This window comes from Miscanthus floridulus, chromosome 11, assembly GCF_019320115.1.
Source record: "Miscanthus floridulus cultivar M001 chromosome 11, ASM1932011v1, whole genome shotgun sequence".
Lineage (NCBI taxonomy): Eukaryota > Viridiplantae > Streptophyta > Magnoliopsida > Poales > Poaceae > Miscanthus > Miscanthus floridulus.
Window position 1 is genome coordinate 38,411,641 of NC_089590.1, and position 27,886 is coordinate 38,439,526.

The window sequence follows — 27,886 nt, forward strand, 5'->3', positions numbered from 1 at the left end:
TACGGGCGGTGCGGGTACCCCTAGCCCATATATCTAATAGTAGCTCCCGTTGGACTTAATGACATGCTAGCTGGTAGTTTTTTGCCCTCGGGACATCGTAGACCCCTATAATTTCTGAGTACTGTAAGTACCAGTGAGTTTTTCATTGGGTACCGAGATTTTGAGCAGTGCATCTTGATATTCTCAAGTATTGAGGAGCCAGTATGTAGCTTCTCGGGTATTGAGGGAGTTTCTTGAGTTCCGAGAACTTTCCTCAGGTACCAAGGAAGATGGTGGTGCACCATTTATTAGGGAACGTGGTTCCCTAGCCGCTGTGAGTGTCTGGCTCGGGTGGTTCAGCCCATATCGGGAAACACGGTTTCTTGGGCATAGCCCTTAAGATGTTGTAAACATCATACCTAGGTGTAGCACCCTCTAACCAGAAGCTAGCCTCCAGGACATTGTTAATGCCGGGATCGGGTGGTAGCACCCTCTAATCGGAAGCGTGGCCTATAGGACATTGTTAACACTAGGATCGGGTGGTTTCACCACTTTACTTTAGAAGTTGATTCCCAATGTATTCTGGCGTCAGCTAGTGGTTGCGCGTCATTAAGTCCTAATTGAAGAACAGATAGTCAAGACTGGGTAATTGCACAACGATCATTTCATGTGTCACTACGCCAGTTGATTTTTAAGGTGATCCAATGTAGATCGTTGGTTAACAGACACTAAGGGTGTCACATTTTTCTTTGATACCCACTAAGCAATGTGATCTCAAATTTTCATGAGCCTCGTTAGTGGAAAACGAGAGGTCAGTGTCTCAGAGCCCTAAGGCCAATGTAGCAGCAGTCCTGGGTCGAGAACCACCAAGGGCAAGTAACAAACGTGTGAGCAGCTATCGGTAGTTGAGTATGTTACTCTTCGAGCTGATAACGGGTAGAATGAGTGAGCGTCTGTGTCTTAATGAATAGGGGGATAGGACAAAGCTTGACTAGCATGGGCATGTCATAAAACTCTTTTTCTAGATTCTAGGAGCTCGTACTTTGGTTACAACCATTGGCCAACTAGTTTTCCGGTTTCTCGCAAAGGGGCACACATCCGCTAAAGTAAGGTACTTTGAGCTCATCCGGGTATTGGGAGATTTACATGACACAGAGGGTCAGAGGTTTTAGGATCATACTAGTGACCCTCTCGAATACCCCCTTGACTCTAGTATGGCAGGGTCGGTAGTGAATGGATCACTACTGCTTACACCTGTTGAAGGGGTGAGCCAGGCTGAGTACCCGATCTAAGTGTTAGATCACTTGCCTGCACCAGCTTGGGTGATAGTGTTTTGAGTTTGGGCCACTGGGACCCATGGGTGAGTTTGCTTACCAGAAGCTGGAGCATTGGTGCTCATGGCTCGTTTTCCCATGTGCAACATGTGCGGTTGGGATTCCATCCATGCTCTGGTTCCTGCTTATTTATAAAGAAGGGGGAGGCGCAAATGGGCATAATTTTATCTATGCACTATTAAGCTTACCTCCCTTTCTTTAGCTTATCACCTTCCTCCGTTCCCATCCCTTAGATCTGATCTGATGGAAAGTGTGGGGAGCTCAAGGACGGAGGTTTCCAGATGGGCAATGACCGAGCGTTATCCTTTTGTCTAGCCCATGTTTATCAGGTATGTCCTATGATCGACCCAAATTGGGTGAACCAGGGGTTCTTCTCACTGAGTGTTCTTCTAGGCTTGTAGTGCTTGATAGAGCACATCCTCCTCCTCCAACTTCGTTGGGCAGTGGAGAGGGCGCCGTGGCAGAGGAGGCCGTGGCTCCACAAGCAATTGTGGAGGTTGATGATGAGGTAAGCCGTGTTTGGGCACAGCTAGAAGCCATGCGAGCGACTGTTGGTATTGCTTAATGCAAATAGAAATAATCCACAAGTGCACGGAATTACCGTTGTAGCACTTCACCTTGAAGTATTCAGGGTATCGTATTTTTCTATAGGGAACGGAGGTAAATCTTCTATCTAGTTCATCCAAGGACAACACAAGGATAGAGTTAGCGAGGGTAGAGATGGATTCCTATGGTTTTGGATCTAAGGATAGATAAAGTCCACTTCTACTTGCTTACTTCGAGCACTGGTTATCACCTGGTCTGCCAAGCAATGCCAGCCTATAGCTCTACACCGTACCCAGACATGCAGGATTATGAGGGACGAACAAGGCTATCACCACCTGCCACCTACCCCTCAATCGTGGAGTATGAGGCAAATGAAGGTAACTTCTAGCTCAGACACCACGTCTATGCTATTGGTTACTACTCTATCGTTGGCTAGGAACTTCCGTATTTATTAGGAGTCCTCATACTAGAGTATCCATCACAAGGACAAACGATGAACCCACAAACAAGTAAGAGTAAAGTTTAACTAATCAAAGACTTTATAACCAAAAGAATCACAAACACTCACTTAGCAGGAAAACCCAACCAAGTGTAGCATAGGTGTTCATTGAGGTACATGATGGGGAGACACCGACAACTCCGGCTCTTCCCTGAGCTCTCCCTAACATCTCTTCCTTACAACTCTAACTAGCTATCTAGGGCCTAAGCCCTCGGAGTGTTGCTCAAATGTGGAGTGCTCTTTGCCTTGAGGTGTTGTGTTGTATGAGAGGGAGTGAGAGGATCTTTATAGTTTGAGAGGAGGAATGGAGGCCACTCAATGCGCCATGTCAGCAATTCGTGTGGTTCTTCACTATGGCCCTTGGATCAAACCATCATAAGATCAATGGTGGCAATGGAGTGGAGTTTGTGCTTCTTTACATGCCTTCCTATCTTGAGAAATCACCATCCTCTGCACCAAGTCTTCCGTGATGCACATGCAACTAACATTTGGAGAGGCGGTAAGAGGTAGCACGTCAAAGATGGGACTGAGACGCGCCAACAGGGGTGCGGAGGCACCAGTGGTGCGGCCACACCCTAGAGGTGTCATTTTGGCCCAATCTTCATTGTGTAGGCCTTTAGGACTGCATGGGCCACTCCTGCAAAGTTTGGTGCTATTTGGAGCATGTTTGCTTCAGTTTTTGGGCTTTTTTCTCCACCTGGCTGGGCTATGATTTGCCTAGTAAGTTGGCCTTCTCCCCTTGGGCTCATGACAGGTGATGTTACACCTTGTCTTATTGCACATTTTGGGCGTGTTGTCCTTGTTATTCAAGCATGTGCCCTTCAAAACATGTAATCACCAAAACTCGTGGAACTTGTTAGTTATAAGCCCTAATTCTATGTTCGATGTCCGTATTGGTTCATTTTATATGAAAGTTGGCTGTTAGAAATATGAGTTAAGCACCACCAACAAGCCCCCCCACACTTACCCCTTTGCTCAGTCCTCGAGCAAAGTTAGAGATAAAAGTAATCATGAACAAAACATTCTAAGATATATGGCTTACATGAAAGCTATTCCAACACATTCTTTACACAATTGGGATTTGTGGCGTTAGCTAACATGTTTCCTTGGGTTGTTGAAAAGCGGAACAGTTCTTGAAACAAAGCCATCTTCCCAATTTCACATCTTAGCAACTTGGAGTTTTGGAAGTTTTCTCAACAAAAAGCATAGTTCACTTTACACTCCTCAAATGGCACTCTCAAATCACTCAATGGTGTATAAATCCTTACCAAGGCATAGTAATGTTTTGCCTTCTTTTGTTATCTCCTACTTCTAAGAAGGTTTATGTGGAGCATTGGGCCGGGATAAATAATATAGCATACTTGTATTGCATATGTTGTAAAGTCAAATCGAGGATCCAAGGAGAAAAGTGCCATACTCTTAGATCAAGGTGTGCATGTGTGTGGAAAAAGGTAAATTAAAACTATACTCCTTTTGTAGATATGACATCTCTCTATAACTTATTATTTTGAAACATGGCTGTCTTTCTTCCTTCTTTTTTTTCAATACATGAGCCTTCATATGCTCATCATTTTTTTCTTTCTTTTGTGCTTGGATCTTCATGTATCCATATATTTTAAGCTTTTTTATAGCCCATGTTTCTTCTTCTAAACCACATATTCAGAGAGATATCATTGTCTTTTTAGAACATGGAGTATTTCCCTATCAAACATATTTTTGTCTGCTCCCTAGTGTAGGAGCAGAATTTTTAGTGGATCTAGATGGAAGTATGTTTTTGCGTACTCCCTAGTGTAGGAGCCAAGGATGGCAACAGGTCAGGGTTCGGATCGGGTGGAGTCTCCGTGCACCCTAAAACCAAAACCCGAAATCGAAACCCGAATCCGCCCCGAAAACCGATTCGGGTGGAAATCCATCACCAAAACCAAACCCAGTGGATACCCGAAACCCGAACAGATACACGAAACCCGAATGGATACCCGAAACCCACGGATATATATACACATATTCACATGTATAAACAAGAGGCAACAAATAATAAATATTTTCATGAGTCAACTTTAAATAAATTTAATAATCTAAGTAAACAAATTATTATTAGTATATTATAAAACATGAGTTTTAATTCCAAATGAATTTATTTCGGATATCCATTGGATATCCACGGGTGGAAAACCAAACCCGAAACCAAACCCTGATTGGTTTCGGGGCCCCGAACCCAAAAAGCGTGGGTGAAAAACCATCCCCAAACCCGAACCCGCAGAACCCGAAAACTCGTGGATATCCTGCCCCAAACCCGATCCATTGCCATCCTTAGTAGGAGCAGCATGTGTATGTGGAGTGTATGTGATCTTGATCTTGGGAGCATGATAAATCTATCAACAAGGGTCAACAAGACTTAACCAAACTCAACACAATAACAAGCAACATATGTGGAAGGCTTGAAACTTGCAAGATGTAATATTTGGCTTTGGTAGGAATTGCTCACCAATTGAGGAGTATGTGATACTATGGTTTTATATCATTTTTATCAAAATAAATTCTCCAAGTGTTTTGAATAGAAACTGGTAGGATTTCTAAGTCAGAACTAGATCACACCTCACAACAACTTAGTCAACATGATTGTCCTATTAGAATGTTTCCCACAAGCATAAGTGTATGTATATGGAACAAATTTATGCAAGCTTCTATCTTAAAGATGTTATGAACATGTCACTTTTCATAATTTTAAATGAAGTGTGGTGCATAGGGGCATTGTTCATCAGGAGGAGATAGTAAAGATAAATTGAGGTTAATTTTAGTGATCAAGATTTATGTTTGTTCAAACTCAAAATTGTAGGAAGTTGAGGGTAGTGTTGCACAAACAATCGTTTGAAGAAGAAGGAGCTGAGGAGAACCAGAGATGGCTTGGCTAAGCCAGATGTTTAACCAATCCCCTCTGGAGCCATCTATCCTTCTACATGATGGACCGTTTGGGTTTGTGTAGCGTGTTAGTGGGAGATCTCGAATATGAGCGTGTCGTTCTTGAGAGATCTTCCCCACACTTATTTTTGTACATGTTTTTATTCAACAAAGAAACAAAATATGCAACAAACAAGGGCTCTACCGACCTGAACACCGGGGAGCCTAAAACTTATTTATTATTATTATTATTATTATTGTTATCTATTTATTATGCTTATTTTTATTTGTTCACCAATCTTTTTATACTCAAGCAAGGCTACGATGAAGTTGCATTGTATGTCTAGCCTTGATTATTTCAATTTTAAATTATCATCATTGTTTATGAAAGTAATTACTCAAAGTTCATTAATCAAAATTAAACACCATGTCTAAGTTTGATTAAAGTAGGCCATTTTAACCTAAGCACCATGCTTAATTTAAAATGCCTATGGATGTACCACTAGTGAATATATCCAAACCAGAGCATATACAACATAAACAAAGGGAGCATGAATTTGTATGATCAAGTTAATTCTTATGGAGACAAATATGAGTAAGGGAGTTGGTGAACATTTTTTACATTTTTTATAGCAAGGTAGAGCTAACATCGTCATTTATTTTTTAAACAAGATGATCTTTGGTGTGTATGAAACTCTAGACTCTTACCATCTTTCCCCACACTTGGACTTTTGTGTAAAAGTTAAGTGTGCAATGTTGGGGGTCTCCTTTTGAGTGTGTTCCATTACCGAAGAACATCAAGGCATACAATTAATGTTGCTCCCATGTTCTCAAGCATTGTATGTCCCTATGCTTCTTGATCCTTAACCTAAAATGGTTAGCAAATAAGAATACCCGAAGATGCATGCTACTTGAAAACATGTTCTCACTTTTATTTGTAAGAAAGTTTTTTTATGTTAATCTATTTTTTATGATAATCTAGGGTATCTCCTGGCAGTGCTTTGTTTATGGTCATCAGCTTGACCTTGGGAACTTCATCTTGTAGCTAACTATGGTGGTTTAGTACCCAGCTTCACCACCAAACATTTAACATTAATGTTCAAGTTGCAAGGTTAGTGCCACCATGCAGCTACAAGATTTGCAATATTTATGATAAATGAAGGCATCCACAACCATCCTCCTAAAAAGTTTTGGAATGAGGATCAGGAGATGGTTGGAATCATCATAGGAGCACATGTCACTAAGCAAGATATCCATGGCACATGAGTTTTATCATGTAGGATTAATGTTGAATCTCGACCACAATCAAGAACAATGCTTGGATGGCCAGAGGGACAGGACTTGGGTTCGAGCGAGGGTGGTGATGAATGCTACGTTTCACAAGGAAGCTCTGGTGAAACTGAACAGGGGATATGAATTTCACCTCCTCAAATAGGTCTTTGTTGGGATGATGCTCCACCGTTGGGATATCTAAGTGAGTGGTGGAAGTAGTTTCCCCAAACTCTTTGCTATGGATCCCATGGGTAGGTTTTTTCTTGGAAAATATTTTCATGAGGGTAGCCAATAAGATCGAAATCGAGAATGGCAAAGATGTGGAAGTCCAAGCGAACCTCGGTTTTCTCTATTTTGATTGGCACCGCCCTAGCAATGCCATAACACTCAAATATGAGTCCTGAATGGACTTTTGAAGAGTTTGTTGGTCGAGACTAGCGACATTTTGCCCAAAAGGGTTTCTGCAAGGAATCCAGACATGATTTTAGTCTTAATCGTGGGGTTGTGTAGGGTTTATATGATAGTTCCCCTATATGAACAAGGTATGGTCGTGGAAGGTGAAAGAATCCGAATTGCTTCAGGAAGAAGAATGTTTCACTTCCATTAGCCATTCCTTCAATGGTTTGACCCTGGGGGAGTCTTCCTTAGAAGGAAGTGTAAGTTTTTCGTGCCCAAGGTATTTCGAGGTATTGCCATAATCCTCAAATTTGATAGGGAACCCTAAGGATGGATTAATGTTTCCTTCGGTGTTCGTGGTTCGGGTGAGGGCTCATAAATCGAATCTAAGGATGCTATGGGTTTGGATTTAACTGATGAGGACTCCTCAACGCTCGATAAGATTTTTGCCTGAAGGGTTCCATTTCTCATGATAGGGAAGTGTAGCTTTCTAGGAAGTTTTCAAGGAATTTCACTTGTTCCATCATGGGTTTGTGTATAAACTAGCCTTCGGTAGTCACATATAGTCATAGGTCAGCATTTATGTCAATACCCGAACAAAAGAGGCAACAATACTCTGTCGAGTAAAGATATGTGTGGGCTGGCATGTATTAACATTGAAAACCTAGCCCAGGCTGCACCTATAGACTCCTCACTGCTACTCAAAGTCGAGGATCGCCCTTGGTAGAGAGTCGATATAGGACATTTAGAAGAATGCAAGGTAAGACTAGTCTTTAAGTTCATGCTAGTCCCCATTCATGCTTTCTACGGCAAGTGTGTACCATTGCTTCACCTTTTCTATGAGAGAAAAGGGAAACAATTTCCACTGTAGAGTTTCTTATGTCATGCCTGAGATGCTCAGGCACTGAACACATCTCCTCAAACTCAGTGCAGGTGGTGGCAAGTGTTTTCATAATTGTGCCTAAAGAAGGGTTATGCTCGAACCATGGGTATAAAACTAGGGTGGAGTTCACAGCCAGATGAAATCTTTGGTTTAGAAGGTGGCTCAGGGAACTCGCCCTTTGAAGCGGACCAGTATTAGATAGGAGTGGTTTTCATGGTGAAAATATTTTGTGTTTTTATATAAATAAAAAAAGAAAAGATACATATATGAGGACGAACTAGGTTCAAAAAAATACGGCAACCGTTCCCTGGCAACGGCGCTAGAAATGCTTGTTGGTATTTCTTAACGCAAACAGAAATAATCCACAAGCGCATGGAATTACCAGTTATAGCACTTCACTCGGAAGTATTTAGGGTATCGTATTTTTTCACAGGGAACAGAGGTAAATCTTCTATCTAGTTTGTCCAAGGACAACAAGTATAGAGTTAGCGAGGGTAGAGATGGATTCCTATAGTTTTGGGTCTAAGGATAGATAAACTCCACTTCTACTTGCTTACTTTGGGCACTGGTTATCACCTAGGTCTGCCAAGCAATGCTAGCCTATAGCTCTATGCCATACCCGGACAGTGGGGGATTATGAGGGACGGATAGGGCTATCACCACCTGCCGCCTACCCCTCAACCATGGAGTACGGGGCAAACAAAGGTAACTTCTAGCTCAGACACCACGTCTACTCTATTGGTTACTACTCTATCGTTGGCTAGGAACTTTCGTCTTTATCAGGAGTCCTCAACTAGAGTATCCATCACAAGAATGAACGATGAACCTGCAAACAAGTAAGAGTAAAGTTTAACTAATCAAAGACTTTATAATCAAAAGAATCATGAACACAAACTTAGCAGGAAAACTCGATGAACTGTAGCATAGGTGTTCATCAGCTATGCAGGCTAGGGATCAGCCGAGATTAGTCCCGCATGTACCAGCCCGAGCATGCTGGTTGGGAGCAGCTAGCTCCTCAGCACTCTGAGACCTCCTGGCAGTAGGGTGCAAGTGAGCAATGCCAGTATGGCAACTTCGGCTACTATCAACAACATCCCTATGAATAAGTTTCAAGCAGCCACCAGGGAGGGCATATGTCCTTCTCTGCCCGTGGCTATCATGATCAGCCAATGGGCTACCATGACCAACAGATGGAGCATTCCTGCCTCGACACCTGGTTGACTACTATTGAAGAGACGCAGCAAGACATCTAGAACACGCTTCACCAGCACTCCTAGTGGCAAGCAGAAATGGGAGACCGTATCACCAACATCCAGCAACATCAGCAGCAGGAGAATGAGAATTGGAACTATTTGTTCAGAAAGCTCAACTTCGACCCACCATTCTGATTGACTATAGCAACACCTAGCTTGGGGGAGGAGGATCCCCCCATTATCTAAGGTAAGTTTTCTTTCCTAGTATTTTGTCTCTTTATTTATTTTTGAGTTTGTTTCTATTTTAAAAAAATGCATAACTAAAAAACAAAATAAAAATTTGTCTTTATCTTTCATGCATAGTATGGTGTGATCTAAAACATGAAAACCAAATAAAAAGAGTGTGTATAAAGTTTGCTTTAATTTCTGTTTTTAAGAGCCAATAAATAAAAAGAACTTGAAGATGATGAGTTCTCATACTAGAAATGATGAATAGTTGCTCTGTTGTAATTTTTTTCAAGTACCTTGTTTTTCAGCCTTGAATTCTTCTGAGTTTTGGATAGGATTGTTTTGACATGAGAATTTGCTCTGAAGTTGAAACTTGTGGGTAACAAATGCTTGATCTAAGTCTAGGTAATTGACTGGATATGATATGAGAAGGTCTGAGCTGCTATTTATCTTGTTCCAAGTATACTAAAATTCTGGAGATTTCTTTTGAAAAACAAGAAAATGCTACATGATGAGTTCCTGTATGACAAAGCTTGAAATTCCTACCAGTGCCGAACATGATATTTAGGTTAGGAAAACTACCACTCACATATGCTGCTTGTTTTTGCATTGAGTTTTATCAAGCTTTGTTGACCCTTATGAGAGGTTTGTCATGCTCTTAAAATCAAGATCAGCATACACACCATCCACATATGCACTACTCCTACACTGGGGGTAGGCGCAAAAACATACCTTCCATCTAGATCCACCCAAAAATATTTTACTCCTACACTGCGAGTAAGCAACAAAAATATTCTTGATAGGTTCCATCCACCAAATAGATGCTCCAAGTTCTTATTGATATCTCTCAAAAGTTTTGTTGTAGAAAAGAAGCATGGGCTATGCAAAAGTTATTCATAAAAAAAGAAAAAGTTGAGAAAAAAATGGACAAGTGTTCGACATATCAAAACAATGGGTACTTAGATGTCCGCCTAAAAAAGAAGAAGAGATGAATAAGATAGCCCTAGGTTTTCTTGCAATTATTTCCAAGTTTCTGAAGAGATAAGTTTTCAAGGAGCATAGTAGAATTAGGCTAGCCACCATAAATATCCACCATATTCCACACACATGTACATCTTGATTTGATTGTTGACTCAACTCTCTTTGGATCCATTATTTGACTTTACAATATATGTATTGCAAGTATTCTCTTTCATGTTATCACCATTCCTATGAGCTCCACATAAGGCTTAGTTGTAGGAAGAAAGGTATGACATCACTATTGCCTTGGTGAGGATCCACAAATATCACTATATTTTAAGAGACTTGAGTGTCATACAATGGAATCTCTAAGTTTTATTTTGAAAACTTACAAAAACTCCGGAATAATGGTTAAGCAAAGTACTTGAGATATAGTGCTTGACTTGATCGTTCTATCTTTTAATTGCTCAAGACCCAAGTAAAGGCTACAAGCCCCTATGGTTGAAGGTAATATGGGTAAGTTTGAAAGTCAGATTAGTTTGTTCTAATCCGAAGGAGAATTCTTGTTTAACGCATGTGTGCTTTTGAGGAGTGAAAACATTGATGCAACTCCTGATCCATTACAAAGTTTGGCATTGCTCAGGGACAAGTAAAGGTTAAGCTTGGGGAAGTTTGTTGATGGTAGTTACCATCCATTATAAACCATAAATAAAACTTGAAATCATGCATGAAAATGATCACCAACATAGACTTAGGGGTTTAAACTGACAATTTTCATGAGTTTTGGTGAATCTGTATTTTTCAGTTGGGTTTATCCAAAAAACCATCAAGGGGGATCAAAATGACAAATTAAACCGTGATTATCCATCGCATAAACAACTCCAAAAGGTTCCTAGAGGACACTAGAAGTCACGCCACCTAAGCAGACACTGGAGGGGATGACCACCTGTAGGCCTGGCCGGTCCCCTGTCCCCACCAATCAACCTCCGCTTTGAAAGTTAGTTCAACACCACCTCCCTAGATTGCATCTACATCGTTTATCTAAGTTGGTTTGATCCAAGGGCTCATAATTGATGCTCTGGCCTATATATACCAGCCCCTGCCCCCCTCCCTTGGCATCTACCATAAGTCAAGATCAGATCAGAAATTAGAGTTTCCAGAGAGAAGAGAATAGAGCTCCAATTCTTCAAAGTTTTAGTATAGGCTAGCTAGCTAGGTTCAAGTAGAGTTTGGGCTATTGGTCAGGATTCCGGATTCGTCGTCTGGAGGCCGGTATATCCATTGTATCCCTCCTTATTTATAACTTTGTGCTACTTCAATATTATGTTGCTATTTATTATGTTCCTAGTTTGCTCTAGTAGTATACTTGATATAGTCATGATTGATAATGAATTTATGCAGATGATCGCAAAGCGCTTAGCTCAGTACTCGAGTGAGTTAAGTGGTCGACATTATGTAAGTGTGGTGCTTAAATATTGTTTACCTACGGATGCACTCTACACTCTGGGTCATGTGGTAGATCATGGATGTGACACTTCCATTGAGTCCTTTGTAGTCCACTCCCCGTTTGTATAACAAGTAGAACCCGGTTGCGAAGAGAGACAAGATGTATTCTTGATCTTCCTTATTAATGTTCCTTATGCATAGATACATAGTTAGTTATGCTATAGATGAGAGTGTATATACTTAGGTGTACAAAAGACTTAGTAAATAAGGAATGACCTAGGAATCTTTTTGCTCTTAATTAATCTCCTACCTAGCCATACTATATTTATGAGTATCTATTCCTATCTCTGGATTACTATCAATGTTTTACACTTATTCATTTATTTATCAATTGACTTACCCCTGCTATAGCATGAGAGTTAATGATCTTGTCATAAGTATGCATATTTGTCAATATCTCTAGCCACCCCATCGCTCCTCCCTATGAATAAAATATAAATAATGATACCTGGTATACTCTCAGGTGAAATGTTACAATGGTACATTATCTATGCGCTTGGGGATTACTTAGTATATATATAAGTTGCTAACAATGCATTTCTAGCATCATTGCTAGCGATGACAACTTAGTAAAGAAGTGATGCTAAGAAATGCCAATAGTAAGTTCATCGAGGAACACACCGCCTGGGGGCGTGTCTCGAGTTGAACTGATCCTGGTGAGGCTGTTAGCCTCCTCATTGTCCCTTCGAGGGATATGGAGTAGATTCGAGTCCATTTAATTTTGCCTCAAGTTTTCTGACCTCCGCATAGTAAGCTTCCATTTTGTGGTCGTGGCACGCTGAGGCTTTCATTACTTGCATGATGACAAGCTTAGCGTCACTCGAGGCGACAAGTCTTCTAACCCCAAGGGTGACAGCGGTTCAGTATCCCATGGAGCAGTGCCTCGTACCCTGCTATGTTATTCATAGCACCCTCGAAATTCAAACAGAGTACATACCTAATTCGGCTCCTGTTGGGGGAGACCAAGACAACTCCTGCTCTCGCTCCTTTATAACACCTCTGGTGTTACGAGCTCGCTTAACACTGAGATTACGACTGGGGAAATAGATCTATAAATATAGTGAGTCAGTTACTTAAATGTGCTAATGAAAATCCCGACAAGGAAATAGACGGGTAGTTTTAATCGTTTGGCACTAAAAAACAATTTTTGTAAACAAAATAAAATATGACTTGTATTTAGTACTAGGATAAAATTTGGAGCGCAAGTTTAATAGATGAAAATGCAACTCTTGTTTTGGTGAATAAAAGTTGTTCAATAGTATATCTGATAGCTCAAAGATCGAATTTCGTTAAGACGGCAAACACTTGAATTTATGTTTAAAAGTATCATTCTTGGCGAGTTATATTGAACTAACTAGTTAAGTAGTCCTTAGATGTTTTGTTTCTATAAGTTAGTATGACCTGTGGACTAGTGTAGGAAATGCCTAGTGGTTGAACTTAATTAGGTTTAGGCATATTAACAATTTCAGCAAAAGCGCTAGTAGATGTTAGTTCAAACCAAAACCTTTAATTTTCTAAGTTTAGAAAGGTAGTAGACAATACCGTTTTGGTAATTAAATTCTAGCTAAAATACCTAAACACTAGCTTCATGTAACTATAGGTGAGTACTTGAGTATGGTATGGGTTGTAGTCATCGATGGGGGTCGCGTTATGCTCATAAAAATTGCCCAAATTCTATAGAAGGTGCTGTAACCATGTCGTTAGCACTCCATTCATGGACTGGGGTTTAGGGCGACAAACTCATCTTGGCATGCTTGTGTCCTTTCCCCTAGTCATTCGTTGGTCACGCCAATTGCTTCGCTAGATAGCCGGTGGTGTGAACCTTAGGTTTGTATAGTCGGTTTAGCCTTAGTCGAGCTTTTAAGCGGTTTGTGGTATGCTTTAAATAGCGTGCACATCACCGTTTTCTATTTTTTGGCTTGTGCTCGCGGTCACCGTGCCTGCCGAAGTGCTGGCCGGCTATGGCCGCGCGTGCCGTGGCATTGGCCGGTCTCGGTCAACTGCGACCCGGCTGACCGCCGCTGCCTGTCTTTGCCGCGCACCGTTGTTTTCTCGCTACTACATTGCTGAGCGCGGGCACATAGTCGCGCTGAGCCACTATGCCTACATCATGTCTTGTCTCATCGTGCCATGATCAGCCAATGCCATGCAAACCTGCCACACTAATGCACATCATGACACTGCACGCTGAGTCGCTGCGCCCGCGCTGTTGCTGTCTCGTGATGGCGCTCGTCTTGGCCGCACATGCCGCGTCCGATCAACGAGTAAAGGCAGCCACTGCTGGCCCCGCCTCTGCGTGATGGGCTCAGTCACCATCCCTCATCCCTCTTGACCTTTCTGACTCGCTGCTACCAACGAGCCGTGTCCCACGTGCATCGTCGTCGATGGAAGCGACGAGCCGGCGCAGGACCCAGCCGCAGCAGTCCCTGTTTCATCGTGCATAGTGTGTTGTTGTTTAATTGCTTGCACCTACAAGTAGCTAAACCAGTCAGCTAGCTCCCCACTCCGAATCGGAGCCAATCTTGCGCCACTAACCACCAATTTGGTGTTTTCCTCATCGTCGGCCTTGAGCGCCGCCGCGGCAAGATATTTGGGGCTAAGCCCAAACCCATAGGTAAAGGATCAATTGATGGCGTTTCTAGGCTTGTCTTGACCCCCTTAGGCTGGTGCTCATCTTCTTTTTGGCCAAGGCGCTCATCGACGGCGTGGTGACACGCCATGTCTACCTTGGAGCGACGCCACCGTGCTCACGCGCACATGGCTAGGTCATCTTGGCCCTCCTCTGCCTCAACCGCCACCACAACATGGACCGCGGTGAGCCCCTGCTGCTTCCCCACCACCTCTACCTCTCCGTTAGTATCCTTGGTCACTAGTGTGCTCGCGTCACCATGACGGGTGGCTCGACAGCACGGACTGAGTGCTAGGGCCATTATCTATCTCCCAACCGTCTAGGAGTTTCTGTTGGCCCCGCAGCGCTCGTTGGCTTGCTCGGGTAGCCGGTGCCTTGCTCTGCTGACCGGCGTAGGTGTGCAATGCCGGCTGAAGTTGCGTCGTCGTGCACCGACCACCATGGACCATTCCGTGGTGAGGATGAGATAGTTTGGGGGCTTAGCTGCAAAGCGTGTTTCTTGCAGAATAGTGCGCAAGTGTTTCGCGTAATAACTCGCTAGGTCAGGGGCTCTTTAGCAAGATGCGCTGGAGCGCTCACGCTGCTGGGCCTATCGGGCCAGCCTGCTATGCGTGTGGGCACCCCGTCGTGGGCCGTTTTGGCTGCTGGGCCGAATCGGTCGTCGCCGGCCCTTCGTCTTTTTCTAGTGTTTTCTAATTTAGTTTCTAAGGCAAACTTGTAAATTCAATATAAAATTATGCAGGAGTCCAAAAATTATGAAACCAATTTTGTTAGGCTTCTAAAATTATGATCTATCTGCTAGTATATTTTGTTCACATAGTTTGATAATATTCTTGGAAGCTATATAATTAATTTGAGATACTTAATATTGTAAAAATATAAACTTGTATGAATTGTTGTGATAAATGGGTAATAGTGTTGGATCTAAAATTTTTACAGTAGATTCCTAACAATATTAGGTATTGACTGTAATTTTTGTAGCCCCATAGGGATTAGTTTGTTAAGGTAACTAAATGAGCCCTAGTGCATAAATATATATTTAATCAATCAAATGTCAAAAATAATTGGGTGTTTGTAGAACGAAAACATTTCCGAGAACAAGCCTTACTTGACGACATGGATATGTAGACTAGCGCGTTAGAGCTATCTCATTAGCTTGTGAGGCGTGATTGGATTTCTAAGAATTTCGGCTGTCGTTGATTATTTACATCTATGCATTTGCATCAATACATATCCTAATAGGAACGATGATGGATCGATGGTATCTACTGGAGTAGCTGAAAAGATGGTGCTAGGGATCATGTCACGAAGATGGAATGCTAACTTTTGGTTATATTTTACCTAGGCAAGCCCCGGTGCATAACCCCTATTATTCTGCACTTTAATTTATGCTTGTGCATTAAGTTTAAGGAGTTGAATGAAACCCACTTATATATATATATATATATATATATATATATATATATATATATATATATATATATATATATATATATCTTTATCTTATGAGTCCTACTAGTATGACAGGATCGTGTAGATTGCTATGCTATAGGACTCAGGTAGAAGTCGAGTGATTGCCTGTCACTCGCGAGAGATGTGAAATATATTATTGTTGCTGCTATATTATTATCACCTAGAATATATATGGTTTGGCATTCAAGCGAGGCTCGGATTGCATTTGTTCCGCCTGTGTCAGTTAAGGACCTGCCGCTGTATTGGGTTCTAGGCAGGTCACAGACTTATTATCCTGAACACATACTTGTGTATGGGCGCGGGAAGACTCATTGCTCTCTTGCCATGGGTTCTGGCTCTTTCCAGACTGATTGATTGGAGACAAGGATGGTGGAGGTCTAAGCACCACACTGAGTCTAGGACTTAGGAGCGGGGGCTTAGAGTCCAAGTTTGGACGGGGACCTGGACCCCATGATAGGAGGGTAGTGGGTTGATCTTGCTTGTGCCTGGGGTACAAGTAGGGGTGTGTGTTTCTAGGTACCCAGCTGGGCACATTGATTCGCGAATCGCTGGGTGATCCAGTACTGACTTGTCTACAATCTAGCACCCTTAGTAAGGAACTAGAAGATGAAAGATGGTAAAATATTCTGATTGCTTACCACCTACTTGAAAGTAGCACAGGTGCTTACATAGAATGGTTAGTTAATGAATTAATGATGACTGCTAATAAAATTGAATATGAGGATGCACGTTTAGTAATGCTCCTACATATGCAATAAACCCACATGCCAGATAGCCTTGTATACCCTTAGGAGTCTTTTTTTCCTCCTGATAGGTAAGTCTCGTAGAGTATAATTAAGTACTCAGGGTTTGTTCTACCCTATTGCAGGTGACAAGGACATGTGGAGCTGACACTTGTGTGTGGAAACCTCCTGGTGGGCTCAGAGAGGATTCTTTTACAATGCGATCTTAGTTTTTATTTATAACTCTCACTAAATATTTTATAAATAGAAGTTTTATAATCTGGTGTCATAGCTTATATATCAATGCTTCATCATGTTATGAATAGATATTTATTTCTGCTGTAACTCTGAATCATATGTTTATATTCCTCTGTTAAATTAAATTGTTCATAACTCTAATAACATGGGTATATTCTGCTGTTATAATCCATAAATATTATATTCTGATGCTGCATGGAAAGTGATGTAAAAAGTGATTTAAGAATGTTGTAAGCTTTATTCTCTCATTTGTGATCCTAATGGAAAAATAGTGGATTTTTGGGTTCTCCCTTGGGGTGTGCTCGATGGAACTGCGTAATTTAGCAGTCTTCCCTTAAGTACTTAGTGTCTAATAGAAGACAAGTACTCCTAGGAGGCATTAGATTAGGTAGGTTCTACCACATCCTTGCAGCATGAGAGAGCCATCGAAGTACATGTTCCAAGTACTCTAGATCAACCGCAGGTAGGTCGATGTGTGCTTCTATCCACTCGGCGATGAAGTCCACCAAGGATTTGGATTTTATGGCTGTGTGTGGCGCGTATGTGATGCCATACACCATGAGCTCCAAAGCCCATTTGGCAATCCATCCAGGTCGTAGTCCCGATTGTTGATGATCTCTCCAGCGGAAAGGAAGTGACTATAGTGATCGGGTGTGAGTCAAAGTAGTGAACCAGCTTTTTCTTTGCTAAGTACACTCCATAGAGTATCTTCTGGATGTGCTAGTAGCGAGTCTTGCTCTCAGCTAGTATTTGACTGAGAAAGTATATCGATCGCTGAATGGTCTATATGTGGCCCTCTTCCTTCCTTTCGACAACTATACCCACACTGACCACCTGGGTGGTAGCCGCGACATATAGGAGCAGAGGCTCTTCTTCATTAGGAGCCACCAAAATAGGGGGTTTGGTGAGGAAATCCTTGATATCATCAAAGGCATTCTAGTGCTTCTGAGCTCCATCGCCACTCTAGGCATCTTGCGCAAGAGCTTGTAGAGAGGGAGTCCTCTCTCGCCCAACCTGGAGATGAATCGGCTTAGGGAAGACAGACATCCCATGAATTTATGGGCGTCTCTCAACGCTCGAGGGGGCCCATATCGAGGATGACCTTGACCTTCATTGGATTGGTCTCAATCCCGCGTGCCGATATGATATAGCCGAGCAGTTTGCCGAATGGTACCCCGAAGGTACATTTCTCTAGGTTGAGCTTGATCTTGAACCTTCAAAGGTTATCGAAGGTCTTCGAAAGATCTTGAATAAGATCCCTAGCTTTAGGATGACTTGATGACCATGTCATCTACATAAGCCTCGGTGTTTCTGCCGATCTGTTCATGGAGGCAGCGCTTCATGCAGCGCTAGTAGGTAGCCCCCGCGTTCTTCAGTTCAAACGACATGGTGACATAGTAGTATGCTCCGATCGGGGTGATGAACGAAGTAGCTAGTTGGTTAGATTCTTTCATCCAGATCTGGTGATAACCGAAATAAGTGTCGAGGAAATAGAGCAATTCTGAAACTACTGTGGAGTTGATGATCTGGTCTATATGGGTCAAGGGGTAAGGATTCTTGGGAACACACCTTGTTAAGACCCATGTAGTCAACACACATTCTCCACTTGTTCTTTTTGGGCACCAAGACAGGATTTGCGAGCCAGTCTAGATGCAAAACCTCTATGATGAAGCCCATGTTGAGGAGTTTGGCTATCTCTTCTTCTATTGCCCTACGTCGCTCAGTTGTCAAACTATCTTAAGCGTGGCTTGACTAGCTTGGCATCGGTTCGGATCCTCAGGGAATGCTCGAAGATTTCTCTCGGGATTCCTAGATTGTCTGAGGGTTTCTAGGTGAAGATGTCCTGATTGTCAATTGGGAATTTGACGAGTTCGTCTTGTTGGGCCTGGTTTAGGCTCCTTCCGATGTTTGTGGTCTTACTTGGATCAGTTTTCTCCAATCGTACCTTCCTTGACTCTTCTCTAGGCAGTGAATGAGGGGGCCATGGCCTGTCTCGAGGGTGTGAATTGTGCTAGTGACAACCTTTTTTCTTTGAGGGGTGGAGAAGGGAAGTTGAAACGCAGCTGAAAGGTCCTAATGGCTAGAGGGGGGGGGGTGAATAGCCTATTTAAAAATTTCTACAACCACACTTAACAAACCGGTTAGACAATTATGAGGCAATGCGAGTGTTGCGCTAGCCTACTAAAAATGCAAGCCACCTACCACAATTCTAGTTTATATAGATTCTATCCACACAATAGCTATGACACTACACTAAGTTAGTGTGCTATCAAAAGCTAACTAAAGAGCCATACTAACCAAACTAATAAGCTCTCACAACTAGCTACACTAAAGAGCTTGACAACTAGTTTGCGGTAATGTAGAGAGTGAGCAAGATAGTTATACCGCCATGTCAAGGAGTGAACCAAGCAATCCAAGGATGAATACCAATGAAGACCAATCACCTCAGAATCAAATGATGAACACAATGATTTTTTACCGAGGTTCACTTGCTTGTCGGCAAGCTACTCCTCATTGTGGCGATTCAGTCACTTGGAGGTTCATGCGCTAATTGGCATCACACGCCAAACACTCAATAGGGTGCCGCACAACCAACACAAGATGAGGATCACACAAGCCACGAGCAATTCACTAGAGTACCTTTTGGCTCTCCGCTGGGGAAAGGTCAAGAACCACTCACAATCACTACTGATCGGAGCCGAAGACAATCACCACCCTCCGCTCGATGATCCTCGTTGCTCCAAGCCGTCTAGGTGGCATCAACAACCAAGAGTAACAAGCGAATCCCACAGCAAAACACGAACACCAAGTGCCTCTAGATGCAAACTACTCAAGCAATGCACTTGGATTCTCTCCCAATCTCACAAAGATAATGAATCAATGATGGAGATGAGTGGGAGGGCTTTGGCTAAGCTCACAAGGTTGCTATGTCAATGTAAATGGCCAAGAGAGTGAGCTTGAGCCGGCCATGGGGCTTAAATAGAAGCCCCCATGAAATAGAGCCATTGTACCCCTTCACTGGGCACAACACGGGGTGACTGGACGCTGGACCTCAGCGTCCAGTCACGCGATGCGTGCCACGTGTCCCCTCCCTTCAAATGTTGATCACCCGATCTCAACGGTCAAGTGATGATCGGACACTGCAGCTCAAAGTGACCGGACGCTGAACCTCAGCGTCCGGTCATTTCTGGTAAGCATCCAGAGATGACTTTTCACAACCGGACGCGTCCGGTCATGCTCGACCGGACACACCCAGCGTCCAGTCACTCGGCGTTTCCCCTGTGCATGACCATGTCATTGTGACCAGACGTAGCCAGCCAGCGTCCGGTCGTTTCAGCGCCTGTGTCCGATCGACGACCGACGCTACGCTTCTTCTGCTGCTACTGACTGGATGCACCGGTCCTTTAGAGACTAGCGTCCGGTCACTTATAGTGACTACGTTCACCTAAGTTTAGGGTGCCGGTGGCACTGTCGGACTGTCCGCACTCTACGGGCAGACACTCCGCCGGTGAAGTTCCTAACCCTTGCTCAAATGTGCCAACCACCAAGTGTATCACCTTGTGCACATGTGTTAGCATATTTTCATAAACATTTTCAAGGGTGTTAGCACTCCACTAGATCCTAAATACATATGCAATGAGTTAGAGCATCTAGTGGCACTTTGATAACCAGCATTCCGATACGAGTTAAACCCCTCTTAATAGTACGGCTATCGAACCTAAATGTGATCACACTCTCTAAGTGTCTTGATCACCAAAACAAAATAGCTCCTACTATTTATACCTTTGCCTTGAGCCTTTTGTTTTTCTCTTTCTTCTTTTCAAGTCCAAGCACTTGATCATCACCATGGCATCACCATCATCATGTCATGATCTTCATTTGCTTCGCCACTTGGAATGTGCTACCTATCTCATGATCACTTGATAAACTAGGTTAGCACTTAGGGTTTCGTCAATTCACCAAAACCAAACTAGAGCTTTCAGCAGCGGTGCTCGTATCAGAGCCCCCAAGTCCTGCCTCTGCATGAGGAGGTAGTCCAGCTCGTGCTGCGCCGAATCTAAGTTTCAGACCGCATTCTCAATGTCAAGTAAATCGCATTGATAGGCATTGTAAAGGTCCCCAGAGACAGTGATGATACCATTAGGACCTGGCATCTTCATCTTCAAGTACGCATAGTGAGGTACGGCCATGAACTTGACAAAACACGGTATGCCGAGCACGGCATGGTATGTGTCTTGGAAGTCAACGACCTCGAAGGAGAGTATCTCCTGGTGGTAGTTTGCCGCTTCACCAAACATGACCCTTAGATCGATAATGCCAAGGGGCATCGCCAGTCTCCCTGGTACTATTCCGATAATCAGGCCCCTTGGCGGGCACAATTTATCTATGCCAATCTTTAGTCTTTTGAAAGTGTCCAATATATGAGGTTGGAATCACTTCCTCCATCCATGAAGATCTTAGTGGCATGGACAGTCTCGAGGACTGCATTGATGACTAGGGGAAACCTGTCGACATCAACCGAGTGTTCGGGTTGGTCGCTTTCGTTGAAAGTGATCGGGTGCTCCGACCAAGGCAATCGGGCCATGGTCGCGAGTGTTATGGCATGAGCATCCTGAGCAGCAGGTGGGTGTCCTGAATCCGATCGGGTCCCAGTATGGGCCCGGATGGTCATTACTCGTTTGAGGGTTTGCTTCGAGTATCCCTTGTGACGTCGATTGTCCCCTTGGGGGGGGGTGCTTCACGGGGGAGCTGCCGTAGCGCATGTCTCGCAGTAAGACTTAAAATCTTTGGCGAGGTGGATCATAGGGTATCCATGGTTTTGACATGAGAGGTTCATGGCGTAGCCAAGATTTGCTCGATGGCCCAGTTTTTGGCTTCACTTGACACTTAGCCAGTTAGATCCGTGATTCCACTTCGTTATCCGGGGTGCCCCAGCCCTGTTAGGGTTGATCACGAAAGCTAGAAAAAGTTCATAGGCACTTGCCATAGCAGTGCTCTTGAGCCTGTCAAAGAATCTAGGCAAAACAGCATCTAACTGATGGCGATGGTTCCACATCATCTGGGTGGTTTGACTCCCACTAGATTTTGCGAGCAGTGTCATGGAGGTACTCTTGACAAAATTGAGAGAAAGTAGACTCGGCATAGCGACTTACATGATGGGCCAACTGAAGTGGTCCTGCCACGATCGCATTCCCGAGCTCGGTGAGGTAAAGTTGATTAGGCGAACTATGGTGTAGAAGCCCGCACACAGGTTGTTGGGGTTGTTACGTCGCCGGTCACTCGATCGCGCGAAGGTGGCAACATCGTGGCCGTCCTTCTCCGGGCGCCTCTTGGTTGCACCTTTACCCGTCCTGTGGAAAATAGCCATCCGAAACACAAAAATAAATCTTTACGCGAAAGGCCCCCACCTGGCACGTCAACTTTCGGATGATTTAGCTTCGGCAATGCCTAGCAACAAGATCACGTAGATGGAATCGGATGGTAGCACACGAGACATAAGGATTTATATTGGTTCGGGGCGTGGTAGCGCGCTAAACTATACTCCAGCGCTGCTGCTGCTCTTGTATTTGTATGCTCAATTACAGGGGTTGTTGCTCCTAGCTACGTTGTAGATTGGAATGGTGGAAGATGGATTCCCGAGCCCGAGGTCCCTTTCCTCCTTTATATAGGCAGAGGGGTAAGGTTACAACGAGGGCGATCGGGCTAACAAATTAGATTTCTAGTTTGTTACACGACATGCGCAACAGATTGATCCTAGCTATCGTCCAGATACGCCCATGTTGGCTTGCCTTGATCTCCATGTTAGTCGACCTCGTCAACCCTTGCGGGCCTCATCTTTGGCAGTTGCTGGGCCGATAGCTTGGCGATGGTCATATCACATATACGGACGGTGCAGGGTACCCCTGGCCAATATATCTGACACAGAAATACTCCTACGTACTCCTATTTGAACTCGTAGATAGTAATTAACCATGTATATAAGCCCGACCAGAAGAAACTCTCCATTATCTAGTAGATATAGGGAGAGGGACAAAAAAAATGGACAGAACCGAAAAAATAGACTAAGCCCTTGTTTAGTTCCACTCCCAACTTCTAAAAAGTTGCTACAGTACCTGTCACATCGAATGTTTGCGGCCCGTGTATGGAACATTAAATGTAGATGAAAAGAAAAACTAATTGCACAGTTTGGTGGGAAATTGCGAGACTAACGTTTTGAGTCTAATTAGTCTATGTTTGAACACTATTTGCCAAATAAAAATGAACGTGCTACAGTAGTCCCCAAAATCCAAATTCCTACAACTAAACACAGCCTAAAATTCTGCCTCTTTATTATTAGGAATACGTATAGATTGTTATTATAAAAAGTATATTTGTTGAAAATCGTGTAGATAAGTTTTATCTCTATACAGCTTATTTCATCTCCATCCTCATCTATACTGGTCTAATATAGCAGCTCGACTTGTCCTTTTTCTTGTCCCTCTATTAACCTTCAGTGTGTTATATCGAAGAAAAAGAAACCCCTCAGTGTCACAGGCTTTGCGGCTCGGTGACTCGTTTTATAAACGTTGTCCATCGCTGCTCCCGAAACGAAACGAACCCCAACCAGCCGCCTTCTCCTGGATTCCAATCTTAGGCCGGCTCGAGGTGCCGCCCATTTCAACGGGTCTCGCATTCTTTACTAGGGGGTACGTAGCACTGTTCCAGTGCTCCTCCTCTTGGGTTCTTCCTCCTCCCAAATCATTGTATTTGTATATGTATACTGGCCGCAATTCTTTTCTTTAGTCCTCTTGCCTCTGCTCGGGACAGAGGAACAGTGGCTCTGTCTGGTTGGCCGGTGCTGGTGCGTTAATGGCGGTTGACCTTCTCAACCTAGCCTCGCGTCTTTAAATCAGGCGGGAAGCGTCTCCTACGTCGCCTCAGCTCCCTCTTCTCCATCTCCCTGATCAAAATCAAACCACTGAATGAGAGCTTCAAACCCTTTCTGGCCATCTCTGATCCTTTCTTGAGCTCTGCTCTTCCATCTCAGTCCTCTGCTCGGTCTCTGCTTATTCTTGTCGTCTCTCGCAAGGTTTGCCTCGCTTTGATCCTCTGTTTCTCTGCAGAAAAAAAAAAGCTTGAGTATGTATCGGTCGGTCACCAACCGCGTCCAGTTTTGGTTTACCGTGTCCAGTTTTGGTTTCTTGGTGCAGTGCAGCAGATTGAAAATGGCGTCGCCGTCGCCGTCAGCTGGAGAGAAGAAGAAGATCCTGGTGGCGAGGAAGGGCCGGCTGCGGCAGCGCTACGACGGCGAGTACCGCCTGGTGGCCGGGTGCGTGCCGTACCGTGTGGGCGCGGACGGCCAGCCCGAGCTGCTCATGGTCTCCACGCCCAACAGGGACGACCTCGTCTTCCCCAAGGTAACCTACTCCAACTCCAACTAGCAGTCACACACCTCACAACTGCATGGGCCTGCGATCGATCAACGTCTCAGCTAATTAGCGCATCGCCTTCCTCTTTCGGCACTTGGCAGGGCGGGTGGGAGGACGACGAGGACGTGCACGAGGCGGCGTGCCGCGAGGCGCTGGAGGAGGCCGGCGTCAGGGGCGCCATCAACGTAACTGCTTTCTTCTGTCTCTCTCACAGTCTCGCTCTCACCTCCACGTCGCTAGCGTCGTCCGTCGCCGGCGTTCTTCGTAGCAATCTTGCTAGTAGCTCGATCCTCCCAGAGTGAAAAAAGCACGCAGTTGATGGCGACGGGCGCCTGCTGTCCGCGTCGTTATCGTTTACGTGGGCGAACATGATCCTAGCAAACCAAGCAACCAGCTGCTGACTAGTTGCAAGATTATCCGCTTAAAAAAATTCACTTCATCCATGGATCGATGAAAGCTGCCTGCCTGTCTATAGGAAATATAATGGAGAAGCTCAGGTTTGTTTGTTTGTGATTATGATCTCTAGTTAGGCCCTCCACAGCGTACTAGTAGTGCCTGAAATTTTTTTTCAATACACGTAGGCTCATCAGAACTGGCATCATCAAGCCACAGAGTGCTAACATCGCTCTTGGTCCCGCAAACGAAAAAACATCCATATAAAATACTACATCAATCCATCTGATGTACGGAGTACTAGGCAAAAGCATCCAGCTTTGATTATTTAATTCACGGCAGCGGAGCAACTACTTGATCCGCTTTAGAAATTTCAGGACACTGACATCGACTGCCGTAGTGTATAAAGCGGTGCTCAGATTTTTTTTCTCTTCTTTTGGCACTATGCACTGCCGAGGGCCTTAGCTGAACCGGCTTCTTACTGGCTGGCTCGAAAAAACAAAGAACCCTGAATTGAGGTCACTGACATCTAGAGATTTCTGAGGATACACTTGAATAAGCCGAATAGCTGAAGAATTAGACAGCGACGATGCTCGCTCGATAGCGAAAGTGACAGGGAAATTTCCCTCACGAAAGTTATGCTATTGCTGCGGCGGATCGTCAGAAACCAACAGTATAGGAGACTTTGCCGTTGACTTGCTCAACGAAGAAATTTTCTGATAAACGAGTTCAAGATAAGCACGGCAATTGCGCAATGCGATGTTTTTAATTTTATTTTTACAATGGTGCTCCTGTCATCGAGATGGGAAGCCCAGATAGATTGCGAATGATTGCTCGCTTTATTCGCCCCTGGCTGGGCTTCTTGTCAGAACTCAGAACTCAGAAGGCGTTTTTTCTTTTTCACGGCTTGTTTAGTTTCACCCTAAATTCTCAAAAAGTGCTACAGTATCTATCACATTAAATGTTTGCGGCCTGTGTATGGAGCATTAAATGTAGACGAAAAAAAACTAATTGCACAGTTTGATGGGAAATTACGAGACGAACGTTTTAAGCTTAATTAGTCCATGATTGAACACTAATTACCAAATAAAAATGAAAGTGCTACAGTAGCCCCAAATTCCAACTTCCTGAAACTAAACACGAGATTCAGAGATCTGAGCCAGTCACCACCCTTTTTTTCCCCATTGTATCCATGGCCGGCCAGTATGCATGTGCTGTGTCTCCTGCTTGGCAAACACATGTCACCCAGTCTAGAATAAATAGAATACAAGTAAAATTTGTTTTCTTTTGTTTAGCAAAGAGAGCCCAGAAATTAAATCGAACATCTGCTAAATAATCAGTTTTGTTGAAACCAACACCGGAAGGAAGAAGGGATTGATTAACTGATGAATGAATGCTGATTGCTGTCTATGTTTGTTTCTCCCAGCGGACTGCGCTCGGGATGTGGGTGTTCAGGAGCAAGAGCAGCCCGGTGAGCAGCGACGACAGCCCCCGGGGCGCCTGCAAGGGCTACATCTTCGCTCTGGAGGTGGCCGAGGAGCTGGAGCAGTGGCCCGAGCAGGACACCCACGGCAGGCAGTGGGTGAGCTCGTAACACCATTGGCAAAAAAAAAAGGGCAATCCGCTGGTGCTCAGAGTTATTAACGGCTGCTGGATCGATGGCAACGTATGTGCAGGTCTCCTCGGCGGACGCGTACCGCCTCTGCCGCTACGACTGGATGCGCGAGGCGCTGTCGGCGCTGCTGGACCGCCTGGCGGAGCCCAAGCCCGCCGCGGAGGGGCTCGGCGAGCACGCCGGCGTGTACATGATGGTCAAGGCGGCCGCAGCCACCGCGGATCGAGCGGTGGCGCTGTGGTAGCTTCACCAATGCCAATGTCAATGCCACGCAGCAGTCATAAAATCGACCATCTGAAGCTCTCTGTTCCGACTTGATTCTCAACATGTGCAAATCCTCATCTGGGGGTCACCTCAGGCACGGCTGTTCCTTCGAATGAACTTGGTGTCGGTTGGCTTCCTAGGAAATGCTCTAGCTTCAACAAATGCAGTGTTTGCAAACTTGTCCGGTCAACCCTGGGCCTGTAAATGATTTTGGTTAGGCCACGGATTAAATGGATACAACTGTCAGTGCGTAGCTAGAGTTTCCTTGACTTTGTCAAGTCATTAAGGGCGCGTTTGCGCATCTGGACTAGCACGGCCTAGCCAGTCCAAACGGACCAGGCGTGGGCAGGACCTGCCTCAACTGCTGCAACGTAGCTTATTTGCACACCTATACCGATTCAACCCGGCCTAGATGAGCTAGGTGTTTGTGACCCAATACTCAGTCGGGCTCAAACGCCAGCCGCCACCAACTGCCGAGCACAGATTGTGTTTGCCAGCTGCTGTGCTCGGCCTGGCCCAAAAGAGAAGGAAGAACATCATGATCAATAGAGAAGCAAACACTTTGAATGAAAATATACAAAAGACATAGGCCTCAGACTAATTCCATTTAATCAACACATACATTGCCGGCTACATTGCATAATCAAATAAGCAAATTAAGAACAGTAGCAGAATTAAGTAGTTTGGCAAGCCGAGAAGGGCAATAAGTTAACAGAAAAGAGAGTACATGAATCAAAGTGGCATGTAGCCAGCTAATGTAGTCATCCTATTGTGTCATCATCGGCCTAATTAAAACAACAGCTGTGGCACATGAACAGCTTGAGTGACAAACTAACTACAACCATAAACAAGATCAAGATGACAGTATTTTTGCAACAGCCTTGCAGCCCAGGTGAATAAGGATAGATTTCAGAACCTTAAGCTGTCACCAGGTTCATGGGATGCTGATGCATCCCCATGATGGGCATCAATTGGTAACAGTAAGGGTTCTTGAGGTACCCTTGCATTAAAATCTCTAAGAGCATCATCATAGTTGTTGTACTTCTGATAGATAGCCCCTTCTTCCCTAAGCACTTGCTTAGCACACTCATACCGTGTAAAAATAAATCACAGGTTTCTTTCCTTCAAGGACCACATAGCAAGGAGGTATTCTCTGAAACCAACCAAATGTAGAACATGTAAGTGGTCTGAATGACATGCCTTAGTCGACCATTCAGTTTGAATGATGATGAACATCATCGGCTACTTGATAAAAAAATTAGCCTCAGCTTAGTAGTTTGGTGGTTTTTTCTTTGTTTAGTCATTGGTGGCTACCAAGAATTGTAAGAACCAAATAAAGAGGCAAATAAACAATAGTTGTACTCACTGTCATACAGACCTTTTGATCAGTTGCACCCACTGCCATCAGCCATCACAAGAGGATGTTGTT

At 44.1% G+C, this 27,886-nt stretch overlaps 1 protein-coding gene across 2 annotated transcripts; it reads left to right on the forward strand.

The window, feature by feature from the left end:
- Positions 1-23,470: 23,470 nt before the first annotated feature.
- On the forward strand, positions 23,471-26,726 carry LOC136493348 (nudix hydrolase 13, mitochondrial-like). Of its 2 annotated transcripts, none has more exons than XM_066489424.1 (5): positions 23,471-23,845; positions 23,967-24,173; positions 24,287-24,370; positions 26,005-26,160; positions 26,255-26,726. In XM_066489424.1, the coding sequence occupies exons 2-5, from the start codon at positions 23,982-23,984 to the stop codon at positions 26,435-26,437; spliced, it is 615 nt and encodes a 204-aa protein (XP_066345521.1). In that variant the 5' UTR covers positions 23,471-23,845; positions 23,967-23,981; the 3' UTR covers positions 26,438-26,726. The 2 variants fall into 2 exon arrangements, with proteins under 2 accessions (XP_066345521.1, XP_066345522.1); XM_066489425.1 differs by having other exon boundaries at positions 23,972-24,173.
- The last annotated feature ends 1,160 nt before the right edge of the window (positions 26,727-27,886 follow it).

What these genes read in the sequence shown, in the direction of transcription:
- LOC136493348 (XM_066489424.1), top strand. Translation starts at nt 23,982, where the DNA reads ATGGCGTCGCCGTCGCCGTCAGCTGGAGAGAAGAAGAAGATCCTGGTG. An exon ending in ACGACCTCGTCTTCCCCAAG is followed by an intron (nt 24,174 to 24,286) that starts GTAACCTACTCC and finishes GGCACTTGGCAG; the next exon opens with GGCGGGTGGGAGGACGACGA. An exon ending in GCGTCAGGGGCGCCATCAAC is followed by an intron (nt 24,371 to 26,004) that starts GTAACTGCTTTC and finishes TGTTTCTCCCAG; the next exon opens with CGGACTGCGCTCGGGATGTG.